Source organism: Pseudonaja textilis, chromosome 4, assembly GCF_049901715.1.
Source record: "Pseudonaja textilis isolate UNSWEBS1 chromosome 4, rPseTex1.2, whole genome shotgun sequence".
NCBI lineage: Eukaryota > Metazoa > Chordata > Lepidosauria > Squamata > Elapidae > Pseudonaja > Pseudonaja textilis.
Window position 1 is genome coordinate 64,497,980 of NC_141993.1, and position 26,786 is coordinate 64,524,765.

Here is a 26,786-nt window from a genome sequence, read left to right on the forward strand (position 1 = left end):
TATATATATAAGTGGGATCTATTATTAGTGGTGGAATGCAAACATTTGCAACTTTTTTATATACATTAAGCCTTCTGAAATTACTACATTGAGTTACAGTACTATACAATACTTTCAAATCACTGTTAATTGTATTAAAATGTGTTCATTTATAGCAGGTGATATTATTATGAAAATAAGTGTGACAGCTAAATAGTTAAATTGAAAATTATATGTTATAATGTATTTAATGTTTTATTATTATTATTTGCCATTTGATGTAATTTCTGTTCTTGGCTCATTAGATATACTAATATTGTCCCTCTTCCAAACATACTCATGGCACGCATAACATGCAGTTTGTAACCAGAGACAATTTTAATTCAAAGAACAGGGACAAATGTAATTGCATAAGTCCAATTTATTGTTTTATTATTGAATCTTTATTGTATTGTGACCCTTTGACACTTACAATATAGTATGGGTTGTTAAGATCAAATCAGTGAAAAAATAAATGAAATTATCTTGATGATAAATTATAAAGTGTTATCAAAGTACATTCTGCAGAAGCAAACTTTAAAAGTGAGATTTCTTGGTTTTGCTCTGAAACAGATGGGAAAAATCTTTTGTCTGTTTGTTTGTTTGAATGTATGTATGTATGTATGTATGTATATATAAAGAATGAGTGGAAACAATTGGCATTCTCATAGACAATACATCTAGCAATTTATATTTATTATATAAGATAATGTCCTGTTTTATATCGTTCTCAATTCTACCAAGGTCTGTATAAAACCTCCTCTTGCATTCTGCAGGGTTTCAAAGGCAACAACAAGTACTTTGAATTTCAGCTGGAAGCTCCAATGCATAATATAGATATTATTCTTAGTGGTGGGGTTTTCCCACCAGAAATCTTACTTTTGTGTCTTTCTGCAGTGATCAGGTTATCTCTGGGGCAGCCCATATAGAATGTATTACATTAATCCAATTATATAGTGATCAAGACATGAGTTGCTGTTCACATTATTTAAACAGTATTAGCATTTGTAATATGTTTAAAAAATATACATTCCACTTGTAATTCATATGATTTTAATAGCAGCTTGTATAAAAACACAGCTTTTAAAACTCTCGCTAAAAGTACCATACATGCAAATATATAGATAGCATATAAGAGCAAGAGACAAGCAATACAAATTTTAAAAATCACAGATAAAAATTCAAGCAGCAACATATGTCTTCTATTTGTCCTTAGGCTTGTTGATCATCTGTACTTTTTTATTTTTTTCTCACCAAAATTTTTAATAATATTCTCAGTTACTCAGTATTGTTGGGATGCACAAAATACAGTACATCATGTTACTCCGTTTAGCTTCCTGCAATGGGTATCAGTCCACAAATGTTGGGCTGCAATCAAAAGTAGTATTCAGTAGGTTCTGACCAGTTCTGGAGAACTGGCAGCAGAAATTTTGAACAGTTCGGAGAACCGGCAAATGCCACCTCTGACTGGCCCCGCCCCCATCTATTCTCTGCCTCCAAAGTCCCGGCTGGTTGTCTGGGTCTTCTTTTGTTGCCCTGCACAGGAGAATGGAGCTGGAGAGCAGGTTAGTGGGGTGGGGAGGGAATGGGATTTTGCAGTAATCTTCCCGCAGGAGTGGAGAGGGAATGAGGATTTTGCAGTATCCTTCCCCAAGCCACGCCACGCCACACCCACCAAGCCATGCCCACAGAACCAGTAAAAAATTTTTAATCCTACCACTGGCTGCAATCCCATAATTTCTAGTCATTATAAACCTGCATTGATACCACTGAAGATTTTCCTTTTGATGCAGGTGGAAGCAGAATCTTCTGTCAGCATAATTTAATAAGCCCAATTGTTATTGATATAACTGCATTTGTCTGGTAAAAAGTAAAAAATCCAAAATGTGAAACTTTTGCATGATGTGAAACTAGAAAAAAGAAATGCTCAGAAATTCTGATGGATCACAAAAAATATTTCAATGAATTGAATAATATATTTTTCCTTATTGTACTTTGTAAATATAGTTGATTATTTACAGATATAAAAAAACTGGCAATCAAGATGGAAAATAACGTAACAACAATTTCTCGAGAGGAACTGGAAGAACTAAAAGGAGCATTTAATAAAATAGGTAAGTTTGCTGAAGTTTTCCAAGATTTAGTTGACCCTCGTTGAGGATATAAGAAGATTAAAAATTGATCATATCTACTAATTTTTATTTTATAACCCTCTTTCAAAGATAGTATCAAGATATCTGCCATGATCATTTAATAATTGATTCTATGTACAATAATGATATTAATAATATTTCATACGTGAGTTCCCATAATACAGTGTTTCTCAACCTTGGCAACTGAAAGTGTGGACCAAGTCCCACAATATCCTAGCCACATGAAATGCTATACTACCATAAGTTTGCTATAATCACATAAACCCTGCTAATCCCCAGTATTCACTGTCATGTCATGAGCATACTGCTCCTTGTGTTGGAAATCTTGAAAAGAACCTCAGGAGCTGTGCGTTGAGGGGTAAGGTGAAAAAGTCTATGATTGGTTGGCCGAAAAGAAGTGACTTCTCCTGAAACAATCTCAGGTGCAGGTGCCACTCGGAATGGTTGACAGTGGCCCTGCTCAACCAGTCTGCCTGGATGTTGGACAGTCCTGAGATGTGTTCCGCTTTGATGGAGATTAAGTTCCTCCCTGCCCAGCGGCACAGTCTCTCTGTCTCTCTTATTAGTGATCTTGAATGCGTGTCCCCCTGTCTGTTTATGTGGCCTTTGTGGTAACATTGTTGGTCAGGATGAAGACATGTTGTCCCTGGATCAGCGGAAAAACTTGCAGAGGGCCAAATGGATTACCCTCAATTCCAGCCAGTTTATGCTGCAGGGCTCTTCCATCATGGATCAATGACCCTGAGCTGTAAGGGACTGACAGTGCCCCCACCCCATCTCAATAGACTTGCATCTGTTGTGATAGTCTGTGAGGGTCCTTGAAAAGACAGCCCTTGTTGATGTTTGCTGTGGTCCACAGTAAAGCGATATGAGGACCTTTGATGGAATGGTGACCTTTGACCTGGCATTGCTCCTTCCTGACCATTGATACAGGAGCAGAAACCATAGAAGGGTTCTGTTGTGGAGCCAAGCCCAGGGAACAATAGAAATGCATGAGATCATTTTTCCTAATAGTTTGGATAATTGGGTTGCGGTACTCGTTTGAGAGTTCTAGCCTCTTTTGACAATTGTCTAATGCTACTCTGCCTGTCTGGTGATAGGGATACTTTCCCAGCCACTGTATCAATGATGTCTCCCAAGTGCGGGAAGTGAGTCGAAGGTGTTAAATGATTCTTGGCCCAGTTTATTGAAAATCCGTGCTGTTGGCGAGCCTATCGGGTGAAAGTCCAGAAATATTTCACAAGAAGAGTTCTCCACTCCTCTACTTGTTGCAGAATACCTTATGCCACCAGACTTGAAATTCTAGACCTAGAAAACCTAGAACTACGCCGCCTTCAGTCCAATCTAAGTATAGTATATAAAATCATACATTGCAATGTCCTACTTGTCAATGAATACTCCATCCCTGTCCTATTGTTTCTTTTATATATTTTTCTTATATGTATTCATAACTATGTTTTTACTTATACCTATTATCTTGTAAGCAATTGACAAATAAAAATAAATAAATAAAATAAAAAATATTGTGTAATAGCTAGCCCCATCCAAGCTCTCATCTGTGCAGGAATTTCTTGTGGAAGAGATTCCTCTGAGCAAAGCCCAGTTGCTGTAGGGGTAAATGTAGCCTCAGGAGCCCTTTGTGGTGCAGGTATTGCAGTTGAAGTGTTTGCTTGGTTTGGCAAGACGGTGTTGTGCCGATTTGCATTGATGGTGCTGTGCCTGCTTGCATTGACAGATCCAGAGGAGGAGCTGGCAGGGAGCTTTGGGCAGGGACATCTCTTGGAGGAGATGTTGCTTGTTTATTCTTCTCGGCCTCCTGAAGACACTTTTGCATGTGTTTTTCTAGTGCCCTTTGGCACTTCTTAGTGTCTTCTCAGCAGCAGCAGAAGGCTTCCTTGAACCTGTTGTTTTGCTCTGGGCTCTGGTCATGGCCCTCCTGGCTGCCACTCTGGAGCTTGAGGAGCTGATAGAACTGCCACTTGCCATTCCACCCCCTGGATACAGGAGCTGTTATGGAGTGAGGCTTATAATAAGAAGCAGTTGGCAGGCCCAGGGGTCTGCTCCAGGAATGGGCAGGGATTCCTCAAATGTAAATGATTTAAACCCCCCTTTTAAAATATATTATTATTATTATTATTATTATTATTATTATTATTATTATTATTATTATTATTGCCAATTAAAACAAATTGAAGCTAATTCAAATTATACCTTGAACTGTATGACACTGGGCCTGCAACAGCTTTAGTGCACAGGTGGTCACAGGCCTGGGTGCTAGCTGCTGTTCTGACTCAATTTGAATGTGAGGGTTTGCTAACTAATTGTTTCAGCAATCCTTTAATTGTTGTGGTTCATTACTGAAACCCCTGTAAGGCTGTGCTGGATCAGCCCTGTTAGGGTTTTAACTCCTTACACCAGCCTATTTACTTAGGCTAAGCACTGAATGCCTCTTAAAATAGTTGTGATGACCCGTAGTCTCTCAAAACAACCCAAAACCCAAAACATACATTAAAGTCCGGTAATGCCTTCAACTTAACTTCACTGTTTTATTAGGCACAGTTTAAAGTCACAAAAGTAAATAATGAGGCAAAAAGAAAACCAAAACAAACTGCATTGACAAGAGTTCCGAAGCAAGCCAAGATAATTAACCATACATTCCAGGAAGATAACCGTGGAGAGTCCATGGGAAGAATGCCAGCAAAGATAAACCTCTTCAAAGTAAACACTAAACTTTGACTCCAGCAATTTTGACTATGCAATTACAAACTTATATACATAGCTCCCAGCTGCAAGCCATGAGGAGGATCATGGTAATCTCCTACTGAGTAGACCTCACTTTTCCCTGATCCTCTCCTCCCTGTGTGACCCAGGATGGATAGGGGATGGGCCTGGATCCTCCTCTGATTGCTCAGCCGGCCTCTGCCCTTTCCCAGCCTCCTCCACCACCTCTGGAGCCACACCCCCATTCCCTGTTGGCTGTTTCTCTTCTTCCTCTGAGTCAGTCTCCACCAGGTACATGACAAGAGTTTTAAGTTTGCTGAGGGCAATTGCAATTAACAGCTGCTTAACAAAATGGTGCCAGCTGCTATTTTTGGTGCGGAACTGTTCAGTCAGCGGAGAAAACCACCCCAGCAAGAGCTCAAAAGTTGGAATAAAGACTCTAAATCACTGTGCTGGGTAGGGGTGATAGCGCTGAGATTTATGCTTCACTCAGAGGTGGTATTCAGCATGTTCTGACCAGTTCTGGAGAACCGGTAGCAGAAATTTTGAATAATTTGGAGAACTTGCAAATACCACCTCTGACTGGCCCCGCCCCCATCTATTCTCTGGTTGCTGAGTCCCAGCTGATCAGCTGGGTCTTCTTTTGTTGCCCTGTACAGGAGAACAGAACTGGAAAGGAAGTTAGTGGGGTGGGGAGGAAATGGGATTTTGCAGTAACCTTCCCCCAGGAGTGGGGAGGGAATGGAGATTTTACAGTATCCTTCCCCTGCCATGTTCACTAAGCCACACCACACCCACCAAGCCACGCCCACAGAACCAGTAGTAAAAAAATTTGAATCTCACCACTGGCTTCATTCTGTGTTTGTTCCATGATACTATGGGTTTTGGGAAATTCAACTAATTATCTATTGTCTCATCTCTGGCTTCAGAAGAAGATTATGAAGATGGGAGGTTTTACATTGATAAAGACTTGTAAGATGACTAGTGAGTAATGAATTGGCATATAATAGATTGAATACAGAAGCAAGGTAAAATCTTATAAAAATCAGTTTGGCAAAAATAAACATGAGACAGATATAAAGGAAAATAAATTGAACATAAGGAATCCTATCAATTATACTGCATAGAATATTTCTACACCAATACACAAAATATGGGTTAAACAGGCAAGATGCGCTAGAGCTTGCCATAAAGGCAAGTGTAATATAAAAAGATTATATAACATAGTAAGATGAATCCCACCGGTAGAGCGTTGGATTGATAGGTAAACTTTATTTCAGAGGAACAGGCAATACATTATATACCAGAAATGAATTTACCTACAGAGAGATCCATTGGACTGAAAATAACACATGTGTTATTTGAAATGGCATGTTGAAATGGCAAACCAATAGAAGTGCTAGGTTCCTTGAGGTCTGATAAAGACTGCCAAATCAGTCATTAGAGATATGTAACTTTTTTAAAGCAGATAATTGAAGCTTTGAAAAATCATGAAGTATTTATAATGATATATCAAGATATGAATTGAAAGACTAATTTTGTCAAACATAAAATGTCTGATAATTTTTTTACCTATGATGATGCTTTTCTCTTTCCAAAGACAAAATTGTGGTGGGCAGTAGGCCAATTTATTACCTTAAATTTGTCTCTTTCTAAAGATACTAAATAAAGGTAAACTTGGATGCAGTGGCTACTTTGTTAGAGTTTTTGATTTAACAAGCACTTGAAAAAATATCAGCTTAAATAATGGTTTTTAAAATGGCCAATGTTAATACAGTAAGCTAATGGAAATGATAAAAAGATAATATGAAGATAAATCTTAAAGATACTATAATTGATTGAAACACCTTGAAAAGAACAGTGCAATATCAGAACATATTAACGAGAAAGAAAACTAGGAGACACCTGAAGATCCAGTGTCATTAAATAGGTCACAAAGGATCTTACTAAAGGGTGTTAACAAAGAAAGTTAAAACAACTTCATCTCAGAAATAAGGAATAAATCAGAAAAACAAAGGTACAAAGTGAGATACCATTAGCAAGAAATACAATTATCTATCAACTTTAGGTTACTTCAAATATGCTGAAAGCAAAAGAAAACAGAATGAATAAGCATAAGATGTGATGAGAAAGTCTTATATAACAATAACCACACACACACAGCCCACAGAAGACCACTAAAATATAAATATGTTCTCAGTTAATGTTTGAAATGATAATACTTCAGCAAACATATTATCTGTTACTAAAGATAGCCTAAATTCAAGAAGGTAATAACAAAACAATAAAAATGTATTATTTTAAAACAGCAATTGAAATATCAATAGTAAGAAAGCAATTTTGTTTTGCAATTTATAGACATTGACAATAGTGGATATGTCAGTGATTATGAACTTCAAGATCTTTTCAAAGAAGCAAGTCTTCCATTACCTGGCTATAAAGTTCGTGAAATTGTGGAAAAAATTATAGCAGTGACAGATAGTAACAAGGATGGCAAAATAAATTTTGAAGAATTTGTATCGGTAAGTAAACTAATATCTTAGGCTATATGTTTATCTGAATATAACTGGATTAGAATTAATTAATTATATACAGTATGAAACAAAATGTTACTATTAAATATATATATTCATGCTACAAATTATGGCTTTGTTCTGTACATCACATTGCTCAATAGTGTACAATATTCCTAAAATGTACCTTACACAATCAAGAACTGATGAGTCTGTCATGTTAGTTGAGGAATGGTTATATGATATAGCAATAGGATGTAAACTTGTATACCACTCCAGAGTGCTTTACAGCACTCTCTGAGTGGTTTACAATGTTAATATATTGCTGCCAACAATCTGGGACTTCATTTAACCAACCTCAGAAGGATGGAAGGCTGAATCAACCTTGAGCCGGTCCTGGCAGTGGGCACAGTTAGCCTGCAATACTGCCTTCTAATCACAGCACCACCAAGCTCAAATATATGATATCCTGTTTTGTAACTTTCACATTATTTATTTAAATTTATTAGTCAGCCAACTTTAGCAGTATAATGACAGCTTTTGAACAATAGCTCTCAAAATAATAGTTTAAAAAAAGCAGTTTTGAAAATGGGTAAGACCTTTTTAGTAGCTATACCTTACAAAATGTGCTCTTGTCCTTGCAGTTGTTGATTTCAGGGTAGCACATGGATCTTCATGTCATTTACTACAGGAATTATAAATAGTCTGTACATCAATTACAGGCTGTGAAATGATGGCTGTTAAATTTAGTGCAACAATGATCCAATCCTCTATAATTTTGCCCAGGAAAGTGATAGAATAGTGATAGGCACCTCTGGGTGCAATTTCAAAACATCCTTGCCTTTTGGCTGCCCTCCACTGTGTGACCCAAGATAAAGAAGCCACTGTATTCCAGCGTCACCTACCTTAAACATTTTTCCTTCGTTTAGTTTCTGAAATGAAACTCTTCTAAATGTTTTTGGACAAAACATTTTTCTTTTACCTAAATAAATTATTATAGTAATGTCTTCTATAATTCTACAAGATTAAAACTAATCATAATTACCTGAGACAATTTTGCATCTTGTTGCTCTAGTTCTACTGTTCTTGAAAGGAACTCAATGTATACAATACATCATTCGTTTTTTTAAAATTGCATTTAAAACATGAAGTGCATGAGGCTATTTTTCTGAAGTAGCTGAAGTCTTTTACACATTTCTGATGAAGTTTATCTTTAACATGAATAAGTGAATTGTCAAGAATGGATTAAGTACACCTTCCCCCCCCTCCCCCCATGTTTAGAATGGCCTGACTTTTGACTGCCTAAAAACATGTGACCAAGGTACTAATATATTTTCTCTGGGCCTTGGATCATTCAGGCTGTACTTCCTATTTCCACTTATATTTGATTATTAGACATCCTGGATTTGCTAGGACAGTCCATGTTTTGGAGAATTATGTTTTAAGCATTATGCATGCACCATAACATCAGAAAATGCCACAATTTTAAAGAACCTGTTCTAGGTGATAAGTAGCAGCAGATGTGAGTTCTGAGAATAATGCAATAAATGTTTGCATTCACTACTCATTACACCTATGAAAATACTTGATTGATTAACAGCAACATGGAAAGCATATACAAGTGACAAAAGACAGATTGTCACTTTTATTGTGCTTTTGAAGTCCTGTAAAAACATGGCATCACATGTCACCCCTAGTCCTTTTTTCTAGACTATCCATACCCAATTCCTGAAACCAATCTTCATGTTTTCATCTTCAGGCCTTTAATTATCTCAGTGGGTCTTCTATGCACTTTTTCCAAAGTCTCAATATCTTTTTTGTAATATGGTGATCAAAACTGGATGCAGTATTCCAGGTGTAGTCTTACTAAGGATTTATAAATACTTCATGTGATTTTGACTCTTTGCCTCTGTTTATATAACACAAGGGTTGTATTGGCTTATTTAGCTGCTGCCATACACTGCTGGCTCATAAATGATCATCCAGTAGGACTCCAAGGTCCCTCTCATTTTTGCTTAATTTTTCCTGCCTAGGTGCAAAACCTTGCTTTTCTCCACATTAAATTTCATTTTATGCATGTTGTTTTTTTCCAGGTTATTCAGGAACTGAAAAGTAAAGATATTAGCAAATCATTTCGAAAATCCATAAACAAAAAACTGGGTATTACTGCAATTGGAGGAACATCATCCATTTCCAGTGAGGGAACTCAGCATTCTTACTCAGGTAAAAAAAAATTGTAAAGTTCAAGGGAATGTTTTAGTGAATGTAATTTTAGGATTAAAATTTATGCAGGAATTTATGGATATCGTTATTATAATTACAGGATGGCCTGCTTGAAATAAAAGATACATAACAGTATTCCCTATTAGTGTTTCTTTTACAGTGTGCTAACAGAGCAAGGTTGAATCTGTGGCATATGTATTGCTAGACTGCTCTTAAAATATATTTTTCTTTTATTTTCCAGAAGAAGACAAGGTCGCGTTTGTTAACTGGATAAATAAAGCTCTTAAAGATGACCCTGACTGCAAATATTGTCTCCCTATGAATCCATCAGATGATAGCCTTTTTAATTCACTTGCTGATGGTATCCTTCTTTGGTATGTTCAGTTTTTTTAAAAAAATGTTTACCAAAATACTGGCTGATGAGTTAAGGCATTACCATCGCTTAATTTTGATACCATAAGTGCTATTTATTTTAGTTGGAAAATTCAGCAAATTTTGAACTCTTTCATTGAAATCAATAAAAATTAAATCATATATAGATAGTCCTCACTTATGAATTGGCATTGGGAACTCTGCAGCTAAGCAGCACAGTCATAAAGTGCAATATCATGTGACTGTCCTGACTTATGAAGGCAGTTCTTTCATGTCCAATTGCTGTTATTAGGCAAATCCTCCAGTCATGGTATGCTACACAATTACTGCTTCTGCACTGCTATTAGCAGTCTCATTGAGGAGTTTTACAAAGGAAATGTCCATTCTCCTTTACCTCCCCTATCATTCATATCCACCCTGAATAAGAATGAATTGCTATTTTTAACAGTAGCCTTGGTTGTATATGGAAAGTTTTAATACTAATCTCTACTGATCCCAGAAATTATCCAAGTATACGCATTTGAAAATTGGAGTTAAGCTAACTGTTTCTAGCATGGTGCTATTGTCTAAGAGCTATTGTCTTCATTCTCCATGCTAAATCAAAGACAGTTCTGACATTTTTCATCCTAGCAGGGAGAAAATGTATGTTACATGCATATACATTGCTTATGTCTCTTCTTCTGTCTGTGGGTGACTAAGTGCAGATTCTTCAGTTAATAACAGTTGAATATTACTATATGAAAAAACTAAATAAATTACAGCTATGTATGGTACTGATGTTATTCCACTTCTAGAAACAAAATACTAATTCCATAAGTTTCCTTATTTTGTAAGTCTAGTAAATGTTTTGCTATTTAATGTTCGCATTTATGGAGAACTTTAATCTGCCAATCTTTTAAATAACTTTACAGTGAATTTCTTTCACATTAAGCTAACAATTATTTTTCTTTATTTTCAAGCAAAATGATTAATTTATCTCAGCCAGATACGATTGATGAAAGAGCAATTAATAAGAAGAAGCTTACTGCATTCACTAGATCAGTAAGTAAACAATAGCCAAAATTGATTAGCTGAATGGCAATTATGAAGATGATACAAGACAAATTGTAAGCTGTAAGACATATATGGATGATGTTTGGGAAGGACATTGAAATTTGATCATAGCTCTCATGTAAAATTACATTACAAGATAATACAAACTTGAAAATTTCTTGCCAGTAATGGGATTGATACTAGTATTTTAAAAGATTTAAAAGAATTTGGTTTGCTTAAAACTTCTGAGTTGCAATATATCTAATTAAAATGTATTTTAATTTTACAATTTGAGCATGATGTATGATCAAAATCTGAAATTCTAAATTATTAAAATTATTAGAATTTTTTTTTGAAGTTTCTGAATTAATTTAAATCTACAACTGAAAAGTTGTATCAAGACAAATATAGAAAAACATGCCAATGTGTTAGAATTTTAAAAATGTCACATTAGTGTTATATAATCTCAAAATGCAATTAATTCAACAAAGGATTCTCTTTCAGGTTTATTGGGCAGCCCCAAAATAGGTAGATTCCAATTTCCATATTTTTGAAGTGACCCAGATTTCATCTTTTGGATTTGATATAGATTGAAGACATTTTTGTATAATATTCTCCAGATTCTGAACCTTACGAAACAAGATTTATCATTCATGGGGTGTAGCTAAGAAGATTGTTTATTATTTTATTTTATTTTAAAATTTATATGTCCTCCCATCGCACCATCTGAGGCAACTCTGGATGGTTTTACTCCAGTGGGGGGAAAATGATCCTTAATAGAAAATACTCTCAGCATAGAAAATAGCTTTTTAATGCATAAAGTGTGATCAATATCACTTTGGTAAGCCAAAGTTTAATTTGTTGTTTGAGACCTGGATTTCAATTATATATGAGTATTGAACATATATTTTTATTTCAATATTTTTTTGTATTTTCTTTATCTTTGTTTCAGTTTTCTTATATTTCTCATATTTTATTTTTATATTTGGGGGGTTGTTTTTGCTTCTAGTTATACATGGAAAAATGCATATAAAAACAAGGCAATAAATTGTAACATTTCTAGTTATTTAAACTTTCTATATATACTGTATTGCTGAAGTAAATCCATAAACATATGTGAGCCTTTGAATAAAACAGTTTCCAGGAAGTTTTCTGGATTTTTTTTTTGCAAAGCTAGCAACTCAAATTTTCATTTCTAGCATGTAATTTTGCACATACTAATATATTTGTAACACATGTTTGTAGAACATGCCATTTCAAGTTGTTCTAGTACCAGTTTTGTTATGCCCATTAAGTACCTTCAATTTTACATTTTCCCCCAACGTCTTTTTGTTTTGGCATAGTCCTTTTTTCCATTCAAAACCTGTGTGTGTTCATGTGTATCCATCTCTGATTATTTAGTTTTCAGATCTCCATTTTTCTTATAGTATTCTATTTAGATATCACGCTTATAAAGCAATTTTTAGAAAATCGTAGCACAGGCATATTTTGAGTTATGATGGTAACATTTATATTGTTAAGTTACTAAAAGAATAAACATAAATTAATGGCTGTATTAAAAAGGGCCTATGCTCTATCAGCTCTTTCAAAAGAAAATACTTATAGAATAATTTATTAAATGCTGACTTTCAGTGTTCCAAATATGCTGAAAACAGTTCAAATGTCAGCTGATTTATGAAATACTTTCTTACTCTGTTCATTCTACATCTGTTTCCTTCTAACACATTTTTTTTGGCTTTGCTTTTAGGAAAATCTAGATCTAGCACTAAATTCTGCATCAGCTATTGGCTGTACAGTAGTTAACATTGGATCACAAGATCTAATAGATGGAAAGCCACATTTGGTGTTAGGATTATTATGGCAAATTATTAAAGTTGGGCTTTTTTCTGATATAGAGATTTCCAGAAATGAAGGTGAGAATTTTAAACATTCATTGGGAATAATGAATTCTTTAGCTTAAGCATATTCTTTTATTTGTTTTTCTTTTGAAGTTCCAGAATAATATTTATTGAAAATCTTTTCCAGCTCTTATTGGTTTACTAAGTGATGAGGAAGGATTGGAGCAATTAATGAAATTGTCCCCAGAAGAACTTCTGCTACGGTGGGTTAACTACCATTTGAATAACGCTGGGTGGAAGAAAATAAGCAACTTTGGTCAAGACATTAAGGTATATCTTACTTAAACTTGTAGTAAATAAAGCAATTTTTACAATCTGAATTTTAAAAATAGAACTAATCAACGTTTTCATAAATTATTCTGTTGCATTTTAATAAAAAGTATACTGTTCAGTGGTGGGCTGCAACTGGTTTAACAACCAGTTCGGCAAGTGTACATGCCTAATGTGTGTTTTGCGTGCATGTGCAGCACTCAAAAAACACCAATTTTAACCTCAACAGCTTACCTTCTAGGACAGCTCTGGTAAGTAGAACAGCTGAGATGTGGAAATCCACTGTTCTGCACAAATCAGGTGAGCTGAGAAAGACAGAAATATAGGACAGGATAGGTGGCGCGGGTGGGTGGGGCCAGCTGATGGTCAGAACTACTGGTTCGCTAGAACTGGTCCGAACCACCGGCAGCCCACCACTGATACGACTGAAATACTTTTTGAACCTAACATACTATTGCCATACATCGCCAACTTATTTCTTACATAAATAAAGTTATGCTAATAAAGGGCTTTGGAAGTGATTCAGTCTTTAGAAGGAGGCTAGCTGTAGTGCTATTGGAATGGAGTATATAACACTTGACTGATAGATAAGAAAGTCCATGGTCTCAAAATGCCATAAAACTTATAGAAGAATAAGAAAAATATCATTTCTAGAATCAAAAACTATGGAAGCAAATTAATTCTTAAAACATAAAATAAATAACAAAAACAAATTTCCTTACTTTTTTTATTATATTATTAAACTTGTATGTAGCACAATTCCCCAAAACTCGTATCCAGACAAGTGGAACAGCTGCAACTGGAATTGTTTAGAACTTTGGATCCAGAGGAAAACAATTAGATTCAGTTCATCTATAAACTGACTATAAGCTGAGGACTCCTGGTTCTGCAAAGCCTCTATTGTGAGTCTGTAACACTTGATGTTACTCTCCATCAAGATAAACTCCTGTATTTTTTTAGCACTATTTATCCAGGCACCTTTTTATTGCTATTAATCTGTAGATACATCCCCAGTATAGTCCTATACTTTGTGTTTTTTTCAAAGGGGATATCTCCAAGAAATATGAAAATCCACTAACTGCAGAACCTATACAGAGTATGAAAACAGGCATATTAGTATAACAATTCCAGTCATTCTCATTTCAGCATTGGATAAGTGTACATGATTATTTTTGTTTAAAATTTGCATTGATCATTTCAGGACTCAAAAGCTTATTATCATCTTTTGAATCAAATTGCACCCAAACAAGGCAACAATGGAGAAACAGCCATTGCCATCGATTTTTCAGGGTTTAATGTAAGTGTTTCATTAAGCCTTTCAGATTATAAACACTGGCTAGGTTGGAGAGTTATAGCATTTCTACTAAACGTATCTAACAGATTTGTTGAATAGATAATTAACCAGTATGAATGAATGGATAATTAACGATATGATACTTTTACGTCAATGTTTTTTTTTAAAAAAGAATAGATTGTTTTATATAATCTGACCAAATAATGAGTCTTAATGGGGGATACTTTGAGATTTGAGCTAGAATATGCTTCAAATATAAAGTTGAAGATTTATTTCAGTTTATTTTTGTGTCAAGTTTATATGATAGTTATGACTTTTTTTTATCATTAGATAGTCTTAGATTATACTGATTATTCAGATCTGATTTTATCTGTTTTCAAACTGTGAGACTGAAAAATCTCCAAAACAGTCAAATGACTTAAATCTGAGAAAGACATGACTGCTTAAATTAATCAAACATTATGCTTTGAGTGTGCTTCCATAACTTTAGATGCACCTGTTTTGAAACATTTATAAAACCTCAGTCACTTAACAAGTAGAAAATGAGAAAATAAAGGAAAACAAAACATATACGTGTTAGTATTCTCAGTAAAACTCTGCTTGGAATATAACAGCAAAGTATGTTACCCTTTCCCCATTATATAGGCTGCTTTTCTTTTTTCATAATAATGTGTTTTTGACTACCGTATTGTGTTTGCCTATTAGAGTCTGTTCTTAAAGATTAAGAAACTCCTGAGAATGTTATTTTGCCAATTGTTTCCTTTAGATCTTCTGAGGGAAAAGTATGATAGATTGCTATAACTGGTCCAAAGCACAGATTCTAAATGCATTTAAATGCAATCAGGAATCATGCAAAAACAGGATTTTCTTTCCAAACAATTTCTGGTTTGCTTCTGTATCTAGAATTTTATGTCTAATGCAAAAATGGATACATATATTTTATTTTAAATTTGCAATTCATTTTCCCCAGGAACCAAATGATTTGAGGAGGGCTGAATATATGCTTCAACAAGCAGATAAATTGGGTTGCAAACAGTTTGTGACACCTACAGATGTGGTTACAGGCAACCCTAAACTTAATATAGCCTTTGTTGCAAACCTCTTTAATACATACCCTGCCCTGGAGAAGCCTAAAAACAATTCTTATGATTTCAGTTTATTAGAAGGTAAGTAACTTCAATATATACTAATTGAGATATTAGAGAAAGACCTATTTGTATTTGGTTGTTTATTATTTCTTAATTTAAATAATCTAATGGGGGTATTGTTTGCTTGTTTATTTAATAGTGTACTTGCATGTTGCCTCTCCTTTAATGGCTTAGGGCATCTTAGAGCAATACAATTAAAACAGCAACAGTTTAGTTAAAACAAATGCTAAACCAGATTAAAAGATTTGACTATGATTTGAGCTCCTTTTTAAATCGTAGAGTGAAGTGCTGCCAAATTCTAGCCAGCTGAGTTTCTAGACTGTCTTCAAAAACATCCCATAAAGATTTTCTTCTTCACTTATGGACATGATTTATCAACCAAAGTTGATAAAATCATCTCTTGATTTTATTAATGGTCCAGGATTTAATGCTGGATTTAAAAGGGATTCCCTGAATGTAAATCTGATCCTTAATGGAAAATGTACACTTTTCAGAGCAGGCATTTTTCCCAAATGCTGGAATTCACCTTCTGAATCACTACCAACTCCATCTTGTCTATGGGAAGTTTCTCTAACATCAAGTCCCTTGTTTTTCTCTAACAGAAATAATTCTATTATTTCACTGAAAGTTTAGTTCATAGTATTTTCTCCAACCATGCTAAAGCCATATAATTTTACATGATTTGGGGGGTGGGGGGAAGGGGAGATATGCTAGTTTCAATTCAGAACTATGGGGTAAAATTGGAACACAGATGCCTATAAACCTAATTGCACAAGGCAGTTAAGAATCGAAAAGATTTCCCCAATACAGGTAGTCCTCAACTTACAACCATTTTTAGTGACCATTTGAAGTTACAATGGCACTAAAAAAATGGCATGACTGTTTTTTACACTTTTGACAATTGTAGCTATTAGGAATATAAATCACCTAACAGGTATTTGGGTTGGAAATATATAAACCAGGATAGACATTTTAATACTGTCTCTTTAAGAGAATCCTAAAAGTGTAATTGGGTGTGGTTTCTCAAACGGCCATAAGATGGAGCCAGAAACCTGAGTTGTTTAGTCTTAGTCTCAGAAGAGAATGTGTTTCAGTGAGTCTCTTTTTCCTTCTGTTGGAGAGTTTTGCCATTCTTCCTGATTGACTGCTATGTTTGGATTTGATGTAAGTCTGATACTGAACTGTTTATGACACTGGACTTTGTTATTGGATTATCCCTGGACTGACTGACTTACCTGTGAATGACTTTGGACTGCTTGTTTTGAACTTTGCTTAAAAGTTTCTGGAAGTAAAAACCTACACTGACTGTACAGTGTATCTGTGTGCTGTGTGTGTATTATTCAAACACTTCTCTCTATACGTCTCCCTGTATGCACTCATTCTCCTAACAAGGAATTACCTCAACAGTAGCATGCCCATGATCATGTGATAAAAATGTGAACGCTTGGCAACTGAGATGTATTTATGATAGTTTCAGTATTTGGAGCTCATGTGACCTACTGACAAGCAAAGTAAATGGGGAGGTGAGATTCACTTAACAATCATTTTTAAGTTAACTGCAGTGTTTCACTTAACAACTATGGCTAAAAGGTAGTAAAATGGGCCAAAGCTCACTTAATAATTCTCTTGCTTAGCAATGGAAATTTTGGTCTCAATCATGGTTATAAGGTAAGGACTACCTGTATAATTGAAGTTCCTCTGCTTTTTTGAATAAGAAACACGTTTCTGGAGATAGGATTTGTGGATGGGAAGGAGTTCAAATCACATCTAGATTTTGGATCTTAAATTGTTTTTTTAGGAGTTAAGCCCACCCAAATAGTGAAATTAGGATAGTGCTCATAATATTACATTTAATAACTTTCCAATCTTTCCTCATAAAATGCAGATTTGACTCCTCCTACTGTAGGTACTGTATTTTGTTGGGGGCTTTTGGCTTGTAAAATATTTTGAAATCTGTTTTCCCTTTCATTCTATTACTGTTATGACTGCCATCTTTGTAACTGTCCTGCTTTTGTTACATATTAGTGTTTTTCTTTTAATATGCCATTACAGCTGTGGAAAAATATTAGTAATAGACATTGATTTTAGTCATATAAAATGCCAGATTAACTTTACTTGAATTCATAATTGAGTTCTTGGGAGTCATGATATGAAACCTCACACATGTGAATGAAAAGATAAAGTTGTCAAAAGTGAAAATTCTCTTCCCAAAATTCAACTATTTGTTCAAGGCAAGTATCAGCTAGAAGCTTTCCAACAGCTTCCAGTAAAATAAAAACAAGACAGTTTCCTGCCTCAGACTTATAAAAGAAAATTATGGAGAAAAAGCAAGGCAAACATAAAAAATTAAACATAGTCCTTAAGATATATAGTAATTATCACAAACAGTTATAATAAAGTTAGAAGTTGCTAGTAGTGTTATCACTCTGAACTGGAATGCAAACATTTCAAAGATAGGACAGAAAAATATGGCATCCTATATTCCTCTTAGGACAGCCTATTGAAACAATTGCTAGATAATTCTTGAAGAACACAAGGACTTTCCCCCATAGCTATGCTGATATATATATCTGCAGTCCTTACTGTATCTTGGCAGAAATTTAAGCGATATAATTTGCTCCATTCCATTAGATAAACCCTATTTTGTGTGATAAGACTGGAGATTACGTGCTGTTCTTATATTTTTACAGGTAGTTCTCAGTTAACAACCAGAATTTGGATTAGAATTTCCATCACTAAGCAATTTAATTATAAAGTGTGATATCATGTGACTGTATTGCTTAGCCACAGTGATCCTCTTAGTACCCATTGCCATCATTAAACAAATCCTACCCAGTCCTTAAATAAGGACCCATCCCAATCCAAAACATTGCTAGGTTGGTACCTCTCAGCCCTGAGCCTCAGGGTAAGACTGCCTCCTCTTGAACTCCCCCCAGCTCCCTATCTCCCTCCATCTCTATACTTTTTGGCCATCAGCACTCTGCTAACTCTGCTGCCCTTCATCTACTGGCCTTCTCATCCTGAGCTGATCTTCACCATTTTGTTCCTGCTGCTGCTGAGAAGAATGGCCAGGCTGGATGATGAACTGGGAGTGGCAGGGCCAGCAGAGCACAGGTTGTCAGGACTGATAGAGCAAGGTTGTGAAGGGATTCATGGGAGGCACCATGTGCAAGAAGCCTGGCACGGGTCTGGGAGGGTGTAAGAGGGGAGTGCATGAGAGGTGCTGTTCAGGTCTGCAAGGGTGCCCAAGAGGTGTCAAACAAGTTGGAAGGGTGCCAGCCCAGTACAAACACAGTTGGGCTGGGGGAGGATGTGCGGGTTGGTGACATAACCCAGTAACTTGACTTTCTGGTGGAGCCAGCAGGAAAGATTGCAAATGATGATGACATGATTGCAAGACACTTGGCAAGCAGTTGTAAATGTGAACTGGTTGCCAATTACCCAGGTTGACATCATGTGACAATGGGGTTGGTGGAATGGCTGGAACTCCAAGGACTGGTTGTAACTATCATTGGTTCAGTGCTGTCTTAACTTGGAAACATGACTGGCCATACAGTTATAATTTGAGGACTACCTGAAAATCCATTTTAGTTTTATTATGAAAATATTCAAATCATATTAGAAATCATACAGTAAGAGTAAAAGATAGACAAAATTGTGTTTTAATCAGCAATACTGAGAGCTGCATGAATATAAAACCTAATGGAGAAATATATCTTATCATGCATAGCAGCCATGCTTAAGGATGGCTTGGTTTATTTTCCTTGCAAAATGAATGTTGAAGTTACTCCTATTTTTATAACTGAAATTAAACATTCAGCATTTTTCTATTTTGAGAAAGTAAAATATAATCAGCATAATTGATCTCTACGTATTGCTGCACAACATTGTGATTACAGAAGAAAAGTGTCACAAGGCATGTTATTACCATGTTCCAGTTTGTGTTGTTTATCTATTATTTATACCTATTCCAAGGAAAGCAAACATGTATATTCTCAAGAAGGTACCTATTAAACACTGAACAAGAATGAAAGGAGTTATAGTGATGGTTTAAGAAGTTTAAGAATTTGATTTTAGAGTGGCATATTAAATATAACCTTTATTTTTTTACTTTCACAGTTCTTTCAGTCAGAATTGATTTTTTCAGCTTGCATGTTATTTTCTGCATTATTTAGCATGAAGTTTTAATTTTTATTGTGAGCTTGCCAAATATACCCTTTAGCAACCCTTCTTTCTATAATCAATTATCTTGGAAGCATGTTAATTCACTCTGAAGTACTCAAAATATATTTCAATTAGAGATTGAAATACCTTTTGAAACAAATCTTAATCATTAATCCCAAAAGGGATTATGGTCCCAATTTATATAATAAGGATAGTGAATAAGCAATTAGATAACATTTCTCATATATATATATATATATATATATATATATATATATATATATATATATATATATATATATATATATATATATATATAAGATGCCATTATTACTACATGATCTTAATGAGAACTGGTGCACTGTAAAGAAAAGTCAAATAATTTTAACTGAAGGCTGCAAAAGAAAATATAGATTTTTTCCTGAACTGTGCCCTTGACCAATCCTATTGGCTAGTATTGTAGGTAGCTGAAATGGGCTTTGACTCAAAAGATCTAGAGTCATATAGACCCCAAACATATAATTTGATGGATGGTCTTGTACATAACCATGAAACTGAACTAACTGTTGTGGACACAAATACTGTTTTTGCTATTGCTATGCTCTGAATATTTTGCACAGTAAGTATCCTTTTTATAGCTTTGATTTAATTTAGATTTGTTTATTCTTCACCCATTTATATATCTTTCCATTTTATGATAGCATTCTCCCTTTCCTGCTTTGTGATACCATTCCTTCTATTTGCGATTCAATAGTTTTTTTAAAAAAACAGACCAAAAATCAAAGTATAATTAAATTATTATTTTTCTACTGTAGGTGAAAGTAAGGAAGAAAGAACATTTAGAAACTGGATGAATTCATTGGGTGTAACTCCTTATATTAATCACTTATACAGGTAAAAAAAATAAAATCCTTATGTAGTTTTTACCCTGAGCAAAGCTTGCTCACTTAAAGTATGCCGCAAAATATCAATGCACTTAAAGTGTTTTAGATTGTCCCTTTGTTTCAAGATTTGATATAAAATTATATGTGGTAATGCAGTAATGCCAACTTCAATCACATTTTCTTCCTAATATACCTGTGCTGAATCATTTAAGCTTTTTTGAATTAATGTTTATTTTCTACCTGCATCCAAGGGCAAGGTTGTTCTATCTGGCTCAAAACTGTTGCCAGTTTGGGCAGTGTTATTTTTATGTATGTCGATGATTTGGATATGTCCCTAGAAGCGATTGGAGAGTTGAACTGGTTGCTGGAGTGCAAAGTTGTTGGTTTTTTTACAGCTGTCAATTCTAGGAGCAATTTGAGAGTACACATTGCATGTTCTTTCTGATCCACCTCTTGAACAAGTATTATTTATTTGTTTATTTATTTATTTATTTATTTAATATTGCCGCCTATTTGCCCATGGCAACTCGAGGTGGCTTACACAATGTAAGTATAATTTACACTGTACAATTTTCTGAATGTAATAATAATAATATAATAATCCTGCTTATGATTATATTGCATTCCATTGGATTCCCCCTAAAAGTATCAGTGATAACCCAATATGAAACAGTTCAAACCTGTTGAGCCTGACGAAGTAGGAAGGATCCTTATGACTGTGAGCTTAACCACTTTCTTATGAGACTCATGCACACCCATAATTAGCTAAGGTTGCTGCGGGGTGTGTGTGGGATGAGTGATATGTGAATGAGTTTTAGCTGGGATAAATTTATCCTTGAGACAAGGGTTTTTTTTCTTCACTTCTTAAGGTGTTGATTTGCCCTTTCCTAAAAAAAGCCATCACTGGATCACATTATACAGGACAACCTCCAACCAAGATCAGACCTCCCTGTTTAAGGAAAGCTCATGGTTAAAGTGGTCACACGGCAGGTTCAGTCAGGATCCAGGCCTGGACATGTTTCTGGGCACAGAAATGGCATTGATTGTGCTTTTGGATAATCTCTGATGGGAGCAGATGGAGGTAGTGCATCCTTCCTGGCTCTTCTTGCCCTCTCAACATCTTTTGATACTTTTAATCATAGTACCTTTCGGGATCAGCTCCAAGGATTGGGAGTCACACAACATTGGGCTGGTCCTCTTCCATCCTATGGGCCAGCATTAGTTGCTATTGATTGGCAGTGAAAGGTCCTACCCATGACCCTTGCAGAATTCAGAACTCTCCCCATTCCTATTTTAACATCTACAGGAAACTGCTGAGTGAGATCATTTGTTGCCATGAGATGATTATACATCTCTGACTCTGGCAAATTAAGCAGTGCTGTTGATGTCTTGCTCTGGTGCCTGGAGGCTGTGAGACTGAATGGGAAACAAAAAAACCAAATTGTTTTGGGTCTTCAAGATCTGGTATTTTACCATCTGGGGTGGCATAAGTCCAGAAAGACCCAGTGTGCAATCTGGAGTTCCTTCTGTTTTCATGACTTTTGCTCGAGGAGTAATGCAGGCTAGGGGGGCCTTTGCACAGTTTTGTGTTGTGTACCAGTTGTACATGTTCTGGGACCATGAGGTTCTGCTCATCTCCCAAATGAACTACTTTAATATGCTGTACATGACGCTGTCCTTGAAGAATACTCAAAAGCTTCAGCTGGTGCAAAATGCAGTGGCATGAGAAAGTTACCATTTCAGACAAAAGAAACATTGTCTAAAATGGTATAGGTTTCCTGCTTGAACAGGGGATTGGACTAGAAGACCAACTCGGTTATTCTGTTATGTGTGCCTTTAGAAGAACATACAACACACATCTTCTCCATGAGTTGCATTGATTATTAGTTCACTTACAGATGCAATTCAAGATGCTGTTTTTGACCTTTAAAGCCCTATGTGGCATTGGGAAGGGTTATTTGAGGTATTGCCTCTCCTCAGTTATATTTGTTTATCCCATTATGTGCTATCCTGCTCACTCACACATAACAGTGGTTTGTTTAGTGGGTTTATTAATATTCCCCAACAATTCCCTTCACAAAATCCCCAGATCGGTCCCAATTGAATCCAGCCAAAAGCAGACAGATGTTAGTCCACAGATCAATGGCCAATGAGTCCACAAGGCACTTGAAAGTTTCCCAAACAAGATAAACCCACCAGGCAAAATTAAATCAAAGTGAAGGCAGGTGTCAATCTAAAGCAAGGCAAAAATACAATGACCAGGAAACACACAGATACGAAATGAACACATTGTTCACAGCATCAGCATCATCTGTCTGCTATCTGCTAAATAGTCAGCTTCTGGTACAATCCATCAAGAAAGGCAAGGCTGCCTCCTCAAGAGTAATTGGGCTGACCTTTGTTGCTCCTGCCTTTTCTCTGCCATATGTATTCTCTGATCAAGTGCAGAAGGCAGTTCTTTCTTCAAATTGGCTGTAGCTGTGTGCTTTCCCCAGCTGAAGCCTCAGGGCTGTTCTGCTGCAGCTGTGGTTCAGCCAAATCCCAATGGCTGCTTGATCAATTCCCTTCCAAGAATGCCTGGAACTGATTCCTCCTCCTCCTCCTCCTCCAAACGGACATCTGGAGAGGTATCTCCGCTAGTGTCAAGAGAAGTCATCAGACTTTTGATCTGACAGGAAACACATGTTGAGCATGCCATCAGCTAAGAGTTTCCATCTGATGGGATCTAGGAAGGTGCCTTTTCTGCCTGGTATCTACCTGTCCTTTGGAACATCATCCAACCCAAGGTGGGATTGGCCCCAAACCATATGCCCTTCTGGAAAGCTCTCAAAACATGTATTTTTTCATCAGGGCTGGGCACATAATTGTATGAGGGAATGACTTTGGAAATGAGAACAGATACAGCCTTGGGAATAATCAAATAAAAGTGGAAGTGAAATATATTAAGGATCCGCCCAACTTTTTAGGTGAAAAGACACCATGGGAAGATTTGTACTTTAGTCTGGCAAGAATCTGTTAATGTAGCCCTACAATAAAATAAAATAAACTCATCTAGTATTTCCTATCTGGGCCACCCTCTGGGAGTACTGTCAATCTGTGAGGCTAACAAGTGATCTTTTGGCAACAGGGAGCCCACACATTGGTTGCAACATGTATAACATTTTGAATTTAACCTTCTTGGAATCTTGTTCTTTATGCTTAATTATTTAGGTGTTTAAGTGGTTTTAAAATAAGGTGTATTTGTTTGTTTCACAGTACGTCACCCAAAGTCACCCTGTGTGAGATGAGCTGCTGTATAAATGTGATAAATAACAATATTACAATATGTGTTATCGTTACAGTATATTGTGGGATTGTTGAATACAAACTAATAAATTAGCACACCAGATTACACAAAGTATCAAGATCTGAAAATCAAAGTTGAAAGATTATGGTATAAATCATCCATAGTGGTCTCACTGGTTATAGGCACATTGCGTGCTATACCAAAAAATCTTAATGGCATTTAGTAAATCTGTTCATTGACAAAATTTCAATCTATTAATTACAAAGTATACACTGCTTGGATCTGCACCCATACTATGCTCAATATATTATAACATCTTAGGTTCTTGGGAAGAACTGTGTATGAAAGCCAACACCAGCTAAAGATCTGGCAGCTCTGAGATCACATTGTTGTGTACATAATAATAATTGGAAGAACTGCAAGTAATATCATTTGCCTGCAAGCAAGAACTGGTGGGACTATAAAACAGAGAAACTGAAAATGAAGAATTTAAAGTGCTCTGAGAGTTTAGAATTCAAACCGACAGACACCTGCCACATAACATCCCAGACTTAGTTGTTGATAAGAAAGACAAAGTCTCAATAGTGAACATGGCAATACTTGAAGACAACAGATTAGAAGAAAAAGAACTGGAGAAAATAACAAAATACAAAGACATAGAAATAGAACAACTGTAGTAAAAGAAAGGAAAGGTAGTACCATAGTAACAGGTTCCTTAAATACAATCTAAAAACAATTGGAGCACCACTTGAACACCATCAGCATTGACAAATTTATTGTCAGTCAATTGCAAAAGGCAGCTTTACTTGGAACAGCTTACATCATGCAACGATACTGCTAACACCATCAAACTTCCATATCTACTTATCTCATATTCCTGGGAAGGACTTGATAGGTAGATTAAAATGTCAAATCCAGTATAGACATCTGGCTGACTGCAACCAATCATAATAATACTTTAAAAAAGCATTGTGAGTTGTGAATGATTTTAGTAAATAATTTAAATGGGAAATTTAAAAAATATAGAAGCAGTAAAAATATCTGTTTTCTGATTAATTAAAGGATAATTGTTTTGCTTTTAATTAGAATAACCTTTTTTTCTCCCTCACTTTGCCAGTGACCTTGCTGATGGTTTAGTAATCTTTCAACTCTATGAAATGATTCGTGTACCTGTAGAATGGAGTCATGTCAACAAACCACCATATCCTGCACTTGGGGGTAACATGAAAAAGGTTTGTAAATATTTCTGAGTTAGGAACTCTGGTGCCTTCATAATCACCACTAATTTCTATTCATCTATCTCAGTTTCAAGGAAACATTGTAGAGATAGTAGCATACATGTAAGTTAATATATCTTTATATTTAACTTTTATATTACATTTTTATGGTTCTGTTTGTGATTCACAAAGCCAAGTAGAAATTTGTAACAGAATTTTGAAACTAAGCATTGAAGTAACTTCCATGTTACTATTTGGGTAATGTCCAAGTATTGACATACAAGCAATAGACTACCACCACCACTAATAATGTCAATATCAGCAACAGCAGCGTACAGTAGAGACATGTTTAGTGATATATCATCAGGTGGCTGACTGATGAAAGATCTCAGGATATAATCTACAAAGCCATAAAAAAGATTTAAAAAGAGCAGAAACTTAAATTACTCTTTGATCAATAACAATTATATTGTTCACATACAATGCTAGAACTTTCTTTACTGCATTAGCATATCATAGTACAAATATATGTTAAAAAGCTACAGACAAACCAGAGCTCTAGCAACTTTCCCACTATTTCATAATCATTTAAAAACCTTATAGGAAAGCTAAAGAGCAGTTGCCAATCGTACATATTAATAGCCAGTTTTGAACATCTTAATAACATATGCCAAATTTAATATTTTTAATAGAATACCTCTGGAAAGTACATTTTTATGCATTCCACAGCAAAAATACGCCTCTAATATAAACTTAAATCATTTGGATTTTTGGGACACAACAAATGTGAGTGCACAATTGCATAACAAAATACAGCATTTTAATCTAAAGAATTAATTAGAAACTAAATACTATGGGACTTCCTATAATACGTTTGGCAAATCCAAATGATACCTTGCTCAAAAAGTTTTCTAACTGAATACATTAAAGAAAGTAAAAGTGTGCATTCTATGAGGTATTTTTTTTCCTTCCAAAAGTTTCAGATCAAAATACTTTTTAAAACTCTAGATAATAACTGTGATTTATATCTATAATCAAATCATTTTAGATTGAAAATTGTAACTATGCAGTAGAACTGGGAAAGACAAATGCCAGATTTTCATTGGTTGGAATTGGTGGAAAAGATCTCAACGAAGGCAACCCAACTTTGACTTTGGCACTAGTTTGGCAATTAATGAGAAGGTGAGGCTTTCTTACATCTCACTACATCCAATGGTATTAAATATTGTAGAATGTGTTTATATCTGGCCTTTATTATATTTATAAATAATTCAAAGTTTTTTTCCCACAAAAAAAAAACCCTTTTCTGAGGTAGATTGAGCTGAGAAAGCATGACTGGCTTGAAGTCCACGAGAAGGTTTTCATATATAAGGCAGGACTGGAATTCTCGTCTCCTGGTTTTTAAGCCCTTAACCGTTAGACAAAATTGGTTCAAACTTTTTCCATAAAAGTTCTTAACTTATTCAACCAGCAGTTTAAAACCCAGATAACTTGAATTTTTAAAAATCTGCTGTATACTGCTGTGTAGGTCTGCCATGTTATAAAGGACTTATAAGCCTGTAAAAACTGTTGCAACCTAGAATGCCATACATA

The 26,786-nt window shown here is 35.3% G+C and overlaps 1 protein-coding gene across 6 annotated transcripts in view; it reads left to right on the plus strand.

Moving 5' to 3' along the window:
• The window catches only part of PLS1 (plastin 1), a 51,703-nt gene that overhangs the window by 16,005 nt on the left and 8,912 nt on the right, over positions 1–26,786 (plus strand). For 3 of the 6 annotated variants that reach the window (XM_026701567.2, XM_026701568.2, XM_087933287.1), the window contains 12 exons: positions 2,040–2,132; positions 7,251–7,414; positions 9,499–9,628; positions 9,870–10,002; positions 10,960–11,041; positions 12,780–12,945; positions 13,058–13,200; positions 14,402–14,497; positions 15,465–15,660; positions 20,622–20,700; positions 25,094–25,208; positions 26,242–26,375. In XM_026701567.2, the coding sequence (XP_026557352.1) occupies positions 2,063–2,132; positions 7,251–7,414; positions 9,499–9,628; positions 9,870–10,002; positions 10,960–11,041; positions 12,780–12,945; positions 13,058–13,200; positions 14,402–14,497; positions 15,465–15,660; positions 20,622–20,700; positions 25,094–25,208; positions 26,242–26,375 (1,508 nt within the window). In that variant the 5' untranslated portion in view covers positions 2,040–2,062. Of the gene's footprint in view, positions 1–284; positions 390–2,025; positions 2,133–7,250; positions 7,415–9,498; positions 9,629–9,869; positions 10,003–10,959; positions 11,042–12,779; positions 12,946–13,057; positions 13,201–14,401; positions 14,498–15,464; positions 15,661–20,621; positions 20,701–25,093; positions 25,209–26,241; positions 26,376–26,786 lie in introns of all 6 variants that reach the window. The other 3 variants (XM_087933286.1, XM_087933289.1, XM_087933288.1) reach the window with 3 other exon arrangements.